General features: G+C 35.0%; 2 protein-coding genes across 4 annotated transcripts in view; one reads left to right on the top strand and one right to left on the bottom strand.

Annotated features, from left to right (window-relative positions):
• Positions 1–284: 284 nt before the first annotated feature.
• LOC105343058 (E3 ubiquitin-protein ligase TRIM71) lies at positions 285–1,997 on the bottom strand. The gene has a single exon (XM_011450220.3). It carries the CDS (start codon positions 1,995–1,997, stop codon positions 285–287), a length of 1,713 nt encoding a protein of 570 aa, XP_011448522.3.
• A 4,440-nt stretch (positions 1,998–6,437) lies between these two features.
• Positions 6,438–9,954, top strand: part of LOC105348209 (uncharacterized) — a 94,457-nt gene continuing 90,940 nt past the window's right edge. For all 3 annotated transcript variants that reach the window (XM_066087566.1, XM_066087565.1, XM_066087564.1), the window contains exons 1-2: positions 6,438–6,514; positions 9,724–9,829. In XM_066087566.1, coding sequence (XP_065943638.1) covers positions 6,445–6,514; positions 9,724–9,829 — 176 coding nt within the window. In that variant the 5' untranslated portion in view covers positions 6,438–6,444. The remainder of the gene's footprint in view (positions 6,515–9,723; positions 9,830–9,954) is intronic.

Below are 9,954 nucleotides of genomic sequence, written 5' to 3'. Positions count from 1 at the left end.
TATGGCGTTCGTCCATATATGTTATCAACACATCGCTTATCGTCTTCGATGAATACATAAAACTGCACTACACCAAATCGTCACTTTACGATCGCTCGCAGACGAGAGCAATTAACAAGCAATAAAACCGCGGATTGCCATCTCAGACTGCTAATTGATACTGAAACTATCCCTGGTAAAGTACATGTAAATGATGATTTAGCTCCCGGCTGAAGTGACCAAGCTCTTTGTCATCTCGATCATTTTCCTACTAAAAGTTATGACTTGGTTATGACTTTGTCGTTTCAAACTAAGGTCGCAATAATGACTTTGTCAAAGCACGATACCCAGATCCTCTTCTCCTCCTGGTCACTGGAAAGACCGATGATGTCATTCAGTCCGTGTTCTGGCGTCATAATATATTGCAGGAACTTCCCGTTCTTGTCCAGCATGTGTATCCGATCCTCGTGGTCTCCGACGAGGATGCTTCCCAGAGTGTTACAGTCGATGCATTTGGGTTCGAACTTCACTGCATTCACACCTTTGTACGTAAACTTTCGTTGTCCGTCCGCCCCGACTGCGATCACACACTTTTTAGCCATGTCCACGACAACGATATCGCGAGTCACGCTTGCAGCGACTTTGACAGGGTTCTGAAACATCAGTCGACGTCGCTCGTCGCTACAGATCTGTTGAAGCGACTTTCCCGCACTGTCGTATCGTACTATTTTGCCGAACTGGTCTTCCTTGTGGTAGAGACAAGCCAAAATTTCCCCGTCCTCGTTCACACACAGTCCTTGGGCGTGGAAAGGACTACTGTCAATAAAGCGTGTAAATGACCCGTTTTTAAGCTTTTTGATCTCCATATTCCATGTGCTCATGTAAAGATCCTTGCCGAGTTTAGAACAAGCGATATTGTATGGCGTAATATCTACTTTGATGCTAGCAAGGACTTTTCCCGTGATCGTCACGACTTGCACAATCCTCTCTTCCGTTCCTATCATAGCATTTCCATTTCCAGTTGTGCATATACTGTATATACCGTTTCGCGCCTTCTGGGCGAAGCTTGCGATCACTTGAGCTTTGATGTTGAGAGGAAAAGCTACCGTCGTTCGGCGTCTTGTTAATACTGGAGTTGGCTCATATTCTAAAATTCCAAAGACGGATTCGATTTCCTCATCTTGTTTTCCGGGAACAAATTCTGGCGGGTTAATCCTCTCTGGTCCATTTTCAGCAGAGGGTAATCTTAGCTTTTCAATTTTACGTTCTGCCTCCGCACAAGCATCTAATAAACTTATTCCTCCCTTATTGGACAAGTTATTTCTACAGAAGTGAATGGCTTCGGAAACCTTTGTTGACAAATTCTGCAGTTTGAATTGTTTTCTATTAATAAATTGCAAGTCAACCTCTTCTTTCGTCTCGAGTTCTTTAAGCATCTTGTCTGTAAGATTATCCAATTCAAATTTCATTTTCTCATTTCGTTCTTTGATCAATTCTTTTTTCAAAGCTACACTAGATACATACTCTACTTTATTTTGTTCTAAGTTTTCTATCATTTTTCGCGCCTTTTCGAGTTCGTACCGCTCAAGGTGTTCGAACCTTTTACTCAGTCGGTTGAATTTTTGTTCAGCAGACTCGCCAATGTCCGTAATGTTGTGCGTCTTATGGATAGAGCGAACACAGATGTGACACACGAACATATCACACAGATTACAATACAGCTCACACACCTGCTCCTCGTGAATTCGACAAATGTGCAACTCGATATCATCGATGTCAATGGCGTCACTTCCGGACTCCATTTCGTCATCTTTGTCTTCACGGAGAAGCCAAATCCCGTGCTGTTTACTTGCATTGCTTCTGGAATGCAGAGTCTGACAACTGTCACACAGTTTCTGAGCACAGTCATGACAAGCCCAATTTACGAGAAATTCCGAAAAACAGAGATCACATTGGGCATTAGTAACAGTAGAAGTAGAAGCAGTATCGTCGCTATTTACTGGTGCTGCTTCCGCCATTGTTAATCAAACAATACCAGTGTATGACATCTCGAATCCTCTTGCAAGCAGCCGCAGCAAGCAAACGTCTGCTGTAAAGTGAACAGTAAAAGTGAATGGTTTTTCCCTCCCTAAATTCAATTAGCGGTCTCTCTGGTCATCAGCTATGACGTCGGCTTGCCGAGGGTTAGACATGAAAGATACAGATCTTCGTACATTGTACTTAGCTGCTCTATCACGTCCTTTAAGCTAAATGTCTGTTCTATAGTAACACTTGTCTCGGTAATCAATTTATCCGTGTTTAACGTTCATTATCATGTATCGATCTTTTTTATTTGGTCTCTCTCCTTAATAAATTTTTGCGATTCGATCAAAGTTGTGAATTGCATACCGAAATAGACGTCAGTCATGTCATTTTGTGTCAATTTATGCCTGTGTAAAAATCGATTTCTTTAAAAAGTGAAGCGAATGCATGCTGCTTTTTAAAAGCAAGTTACCGTAAGAGGCGAGGTTTGTCGTCATTTCGACGGGAGGCATCAACTGTACATGTGAATTTATTACCGAAAGAAGGCAACAACCTCAAGAAACGCGTTTTACATATGCATATCACTAATTATTTATCTGCCGTTTTTAACCTACGTGTATTTTATACATGTACATGCAATTACTGTCTGCAAAACATGTACGTGTTAATTGCGAATAATTATGTCACAGTGTAAATAGTGAAACGTATTAGATGTCCTATCACAACTGGCGCACGAGCACTTTACAACACTTTGTGATCGAAATGCTTTAGCTTCGCATGAGCTCTTGCATACGTTGCATGATGTATCGCAGTTGTAACATGCATGCGTTTTAGTAGTCGCATCAAGTCTCCTTAAAATGGTGCGTTGCCACATACCATCAACAAATTAGAAATTCAGTTCCAGAATATGTGATATAAAAATATATTTCAAAGTGCGTTAAGAGTGTCGATACTAAAAAATGTTGATGTACCTTCATAACGCACTTTCAAAAAAAATTTCAAAGTGGGTTAACTTGGTCCAAAATTTAATGCACTTTGAAAAAATTGTGCAAAGTGCGTTGATTTTGTCCCAAATTTAACGCACTTTGAAATTTGTTTTCAAAGTGCGTAATTTTTTCAAAGTGCGTTGCCACAATGCATACTATTCAGACGAGACCGAATGCGATTTAAATTATCGCAATGCAACGCAAGGACTTTATTGCGAACGTCTTACAATGTTTTGTATACTTGCAAGAGTGATCGCGATTATATAAAGGTTGTAAGATGAATTGCAGCTGTCTATGGGTGTGTTTTGCGACTAAGAGACTGCTGCTCAACGTGTCTCATGTAATCTTGCAATGTTTTTCAGCTTCAATTTGCCATGCTTTGCCACAAGTATATACATGTACCCTGTTTAAGCATTAGTTTTCTGTTTCAGACCACAATCGACTATGGATGCTGCCTCATACCCGTTAGCTGTTTCTTCATAGGCGGCATTTTCTCTCGCATTCAACTATGCCTCTGAAGAGCGTCGGAAACGGGCGGTTTATACATGTACACCCCCTCTGACTCGCACAATCACATTCGTACATGTACCATGTAACGCATGATAGCACGAGCGCCGCGCGTCAAATCGTGAGATTAAAATGCGTATGCATCGCACAACGCGGTCGCTTTAGAATTTCGTATGAATACTTTTTTGCTATGCGATTATTTCGGCAACAGTTTACGATTCAAATCTCAGTTTTTCGGTCGCACAAATATTAAATTTTATTGCTACTGCATGTGCGCCAATTACATGTATGAAAGTTGTTTAAATAGCCCTTGGTCTCTAATACACTTGGTTTTTAATAGGTGAGTCTAGCTGCGAAAAATTGATATTTTATTTTTCAAATGTGTAAATATTTGAATAATTTAGTTTTAATAAATACTGTGGCTGGCAAATCTGAAGTATCAGCAGGGAAATTTAATATGACACAGAGAAGATATTAATTATGCAGTTTTCAAGTCATATTTAGATGTTAAATAACGTCTTCAAATGATAATTCTCTAAATTTTTTGGTCTGTTATTTTTTCATTTTCATGTAATTTCTTTGATAGTTTCACTTATTTAAGAGCATTTAAAAAATCTCTTTGTTCAATATGATCAATTTCTCTTAATTTGTACTGGTGTTGGTGGGGTTTTATTTACGTGTTTATAAATAAGTTATATTTACATCTACCGAGTATGATTCCCTCTATTTCTTACAGAAACTTATAGTTAAATCATAGCTGTATATATATAAACAGCCATGCAGACTGAAATCTACACGCCCCGTTTATCGATTAGTCGAAACCTACAGCGACCTAAGAAAAATCACGGACTGCACGAAATAATCATGATGATGTCGGACTCAAATTCCCATAGGAGACGATTTGGCTGTTTCCTTAGCTAACGTACTGATGTACATTAATAGTAATTTGGCGAATTTTATTTACTTTTGACATTCAGTTTATTAAATTGTTAAAGGAAATATGTAGATATACCCGGCACATTGTAAACAAGAAAAAAATTTCTTTCATTATTCATGCGGTTTATGAATATGGCGATCATTACAGAAAAAAAGTTAACATAATACGCTAACGCATATTCCGCATGAATTACCAAAGAAAGAATTTTATTGTTTAAATGATTTCACCAGAGGCGCTTCACCGAAAACAATATCAGTGTATAATAATGGTATCCTTATATTATAAAAATAACAACTTTATAGTATATAGTGTATTTTATAAATTCTCTGACATTGTGCATGTTCTCGAATTCGTTTTGTCATGAAGAACATGTAGCAGACGCTTAGCATCCGGAGGGCTTACCGTTTCTTACAAGAATCATTTTTCTTTAAATTTACATACAGAAAATTGAATTCTGAAGGAGTTGCCACCTCCTTTTTGTAGGAGCAGGTAAATACCCCCACCCCCGTCCTTCCACTTCCAAAAACAACGATGCTGCATGTAGTAGGTAACATCATGTTATTAAAAACTGACAATGTTTGATAATATACACCGTTAGGGATGTACAAAATAAATAGCCTTTATGCGGGTTTTTTTCTTTCTTTTTTTTTTTTTTTCGTTTTCTTTTTTTCCCCTTTTTTGTGTGTCACAAAATTTGCAAAAATGGGGAAAATATGTTACAGTGGCATTTTTAATTTGCTTCAGTCAATTTTTGCAAATTTAAAAGTTTCTTATAGAAAACTATACAAGATACTAGTGTAACAAAATCTTCTTGCATGATTTTCTTGAAATCTTTCAAGGGACGGAAAATAGAACCATTTTAACAAGACCTAGCTTGGACTTTCAGTAGGACGTAACTATCTATTTCTTGCGTCATTTGAAACAGGTAAAAAAAATGACGCGGTTTCAAGCGAAATATGCACCGATTGCATAGTCTTAGTTCAAAAGTCAGACAAATCTTGTTATCGATAAATTCATAGAGCCATGGCTGAGTGGCTACATGTAGCAATGAAATATGCAGATTAACGTCACATTGCTGTTTGACACAACTATCGAAAGTCCAAGCTTTTGATAAAATGGTTCTGAAAAAGCAGTTGTCTTCCTTGCTATATTCATTGTTGGAGAAAAATATAGTTGGGTTAATTTTGTGAGTTATTATATAACTGCCACCCTTATCATGCTTATGATCCCAATGTAACCATACAGAAAATTGATTAAATGTATCCCTGTAATTGGAATGTTATAGCTACATGTACTAGTATACTTCTGGATCGGAATTCAAAAATGATATAATGCAAAATGCATTTTATTGGATTCATCTCTTTTATAAGTGGTCTTTGAATTTCTCTGGTAATGAAGTATGTTTCCTCATTCTTTCCGAATATCTAAATGAAGTCAATAGAATTTTCAAATAGTAGAACATAAGAAAAATGGTTGACACAAGTTGCTTTTTTTTAATTCACTGTCTTATAAAAGGGGCACCTGCCCCGTACATGCGTACGTATATACTGACTGGACATTTAAAACCTTAGGGGGTGCCGTATTGACAATGACAATAATTACACAAACGATGTAAATAGCGGCTTATTAAATTCCTTGTCAATGCTTGATCTACTTTTATACGGAAAGTGACGTCTTCAAGTCATACATTTTCTTGAAGCTTGTTGTTGCCTAGCTACATGATGCCAAATCTTCCCACCGTTATGCTTTATGGGTCATTGAAGAAAATTGCACCCAATCGTATCGATCGATACAATACCCGCGTCTCGATCAAGTAAACGTTTGAGAGAGCTAGTTTCGATATGCATGCTTAGGGTGAAACAGCGGATGAGATTGTGTTCTTTGAGTTTTGTTTTTCGATGTCTGTTTAATCGGGGAATGTAGCAATTGATTTAGTTTTTTTCGTAAGGGAATTAAAGTGAAGAGAAGAATGTGAAAATCTAAGCGCTGGATCGCTTATAACGTACGGGAAATATGCAAAGAAGGTTTCGAGTACAACGAATTTTTATTTTCCACATAGCTTGTGTCTTGTTATTAAAAATCGGTAAGTTGTGCAATTGTGTATAGCACGTTTAGGAGACCACGAGAAATTAATCTGCTAATATTGAAATCAATGGTCATTTTAATTTCGTTACTCTTAGACGATTTTTATTGTTTCGTTTATTTTTTAAAAGAATTACTTCTTTTGAGCAAGTGTTTATACAAGTCTTGCACAATGTTTTGATGCCTTAATTCCAATATTTCCAAAATATGATTAATTACTTAAGAATCTAAATTTAGGAATATTTGAATAAACAACTATTTGTGTAGGCATTTTCATCTATTTAAAACCAAAAATGTTTCACATTTGAAGATTTACTTTAAGATTTATGGGAAATGAATTGCATAAGATCACTTTAAAGAATGTGTCAATGCTTGCCCTCTCCCAAAAATATGTTTAAAAAAGTACCAGACTTGGCAGCTAAGGCTATATGATTTATGACCAATTATGATATCCAAAATGGAATATGAATTAATGTACGAAATATTTATTTACTCTGTAAATGTTGTTTATTTGAATAAATGTGCACATACAATAAAGTCATTGAATCTCACTGACAGTGTCCAAAATGTATGACAAGAGAATATTGATTGCCCTTTCCCCTTCATCATCTCAAAAGTTCACGTTAAGAGATGTATGAATTTTAGATATAATTCTTATATTCCTCATGTTCGAGTTTCAACTTTTTTTTACCTTATGAATTGAAAGGGGTTCGTTCAATTAATGAGAAATTTATGACAAGTTGAGCAGGTTGTTGCATGTCTTAATTTGGCTCTCCCTGCAGATTACTCAGCCTCAATATTTTTTTGGTGACAATTTGATATATGGGATAGTTGGTTTTTGTGTCATTCAATATACATGTTCGATGTAAAATTAGAGTTGATTTGTAACAAACGCACCAATCCTGTTTACTGGTAGAATTCCTTATCCAACAAATTTTCAATAGAATACTAGTCAAAAAATTATTTAAATTTGGAACAAGGATGAAAATAATAGACTAAGTATAAAAATCATTTATGTAAAGATTGATTCAGTCGACCATTTTGAAAATGATTTACAATGAAGATGTTGGTGTTTCATGCACTCCTCAGACCTCCAGGAGAGGCGTATTGCGTGATTGTGTAATTTAATTTATGACAGTATATATAGACATAAAAATGCTTCTGACATGCTTATTTAGAAGGATGTATTTATACAGTACTGTGCGTTTGTATTTTAGTTACGTAAAGATCAGAGTTTCAACTTTGGTTTTATAATCGCCATAATTTTCCAGTTTTATGATTTTCTGAATAATATCTGTCTTGCAAGTGGAATTATACAATTTACAAGGATTTGCGTCATTACTTTTAAAGATTTATTATTCGTTTAATGAGATAACGGTAAAAAGCAATTCAAATGGAAAGATATTGATAGATTTAAAAAGGAACGTATTCTATTATGACACCACATTCACACTATTAATTTTACATAAAGCAAAATTGATCCATTTAATATGATATACATGTATTATTTAATTTATTGCTGTTTTATATTGGTAAGAATTAAAGCTAACCTACTGGGTTGGAGTCTATATTACTTGTGCCTAAGTAGGTGTAGGTTAAATGTTAAGTAGAGAAAGCATGCTATGAAATGATTCCAAACAAATAGTAAAGACTTGGAAGTAAATGGAATATACATGTAGCTTGGATAGGGGTAGATAGGTATATTCAGGTATATTTATGATGTTAAATAAGATTGACAATGAGTTAAGATTTGTGCACCAAGTATTAATCTTTCAAATTAATTTTTATGCTCTTTTAACTGTCATTATATTCTAACCAAACTTGCTTATGGTACATGCAGATTTGTTATACATATGTACTTCATATACATGTATATCTTTCATGTATATGTATTAAACTACATGAATGCATATGTATTATTCAGTGTATATACCAAACAGCTCTTTAAAAAAAACAAATATCCAATACATGTAGATTGATTTCCAACTGTCATATAGAACCATTTTAACAAGACCTTGGACTTTCAGTAGGACGTAGCTATCTAATTCTTGCGTCAAAACAAGTTAAAAATGATGTGGTTTCAAGCAAAATATGCACCGATTGCGTAGTCTTAATAGCTCAAAAGCCAGACAAATCTTGTTGATTTCAGAGAGCCATGGCTGAATGGTTGACAATGAAATAGACAGGCCTACGTCACATTGCTGTTTGACACAGCTACACAAAGTCCAAGCTCTTTTTAAAATGGTTCTATATCAAATTCACAGTCTATAATTTGGTCATTATTGCATATTATAGGGATTTTCTGATTCATATGTCCTTTTCAACAACTTTGGTATATAGGGTACTGGTAATGTGTCGATATGCATTGCCATGTAATCATTGGAAATTCACTACAGTCAAGCACAATGTATGCTAATGTGATAATGCTTAGAATGCACTATCTGCAGTATTCTGCATATATGCATTATCTAATGTAAATAGGGTTTCAAGACGTTTTAATCTATATATGAGATTTGTTAGAAGTTTGAACCTTGCTTTGATTGGCCATTTATTGTAGGACCACTTCCTGAAACCATGCAAGTGTTTTCAGTTCATTCTGTAATCTCTTGATATAGAAAAGATTTTTTTCTTTTGTACGCATTACATGAAAAGCAGTCCAAAGTTAATTCTAAGTTTTAAAACGTCACTTGGTTGCACAGGTTGTTGGGGAAAATGGCTGTTTTGAAAATCAATCAAGTCTTGAAATATAAAACTGCATTTTAAATCTTGCAAAACCTGCAAACTGAATTAAAAAGTAAAAGGGGGGGGGGGGGGGCATTTAAGTGTATGGAATATATTTTATAAATCACTCAGATAATCTTAAACATGTCATTGAACAAATTTAGTCTACATCTTGTATCTAATTTTTTTTTTCTCAGTAAATAAATAATTTCCATGAATTCCAACCTAGCCTAAATACACTGCCTTCTATACAACAAACATTCCATTTTTATGTTATAATTATGCTTTATACATGCATATTCACATATACTGACAATTTATATAAGTAAGTTTAATAGGAATTCAACTTTTATATGGTTGAAATGGGATTCATGATGATTGTTTTACAAAAGTTTAATGAAACAGCCTTTGTCTTAAATTTATATTTCAAAATATTACCTTAAGTTTGACTTGATAGCTATTAATTGCTTTACTGATGTTTTTTTTTAGACACAAGTTTCGCCCAATGTGATTGTTCAACAGACTGTGCATCAAATTGTACTGCTGGTCAGTACTATGATTTATCAGCTTGTGTCCCATGCTCTACAGGCCATTAGTAAGTACAACGAATTTATTTCTTTTACTTTAAAAGAATTGAAGGTGTGTAATCAATGTTCACATATCTACCTAACTTGTATAAATATCAATAATGTATTATACAAGTATAATGTTGACAATTTC

The sequence above is a fragment of the Magallana gigas genome, chromosome 6, assembly GCF_963853765.1.
Source record: "Magallana gigas chromosome 6, xbMagGiga1.1, whole genome shotgun sequence".
NCBI lineage: Eukaryota > Metazoa > Mollusca > Bivalvia > Ostreida > Ostreidae > Magallana > Magallana gigas.
Note: the sequence above shows the minus strand (reverse complement) of the source record. Positions and strands in the feature narration are given on the sequence as shown.

Bases quoted from the DNA above. Each gene is read 5' to 3' on its own strand.
- LOC105343058 (XM_011450220.3), bottom strand. From the start codon at position 1,997: ATGGCGGAAGCAGCACCAGTAAATAGCGACGATACTGCTTCTACTTCT.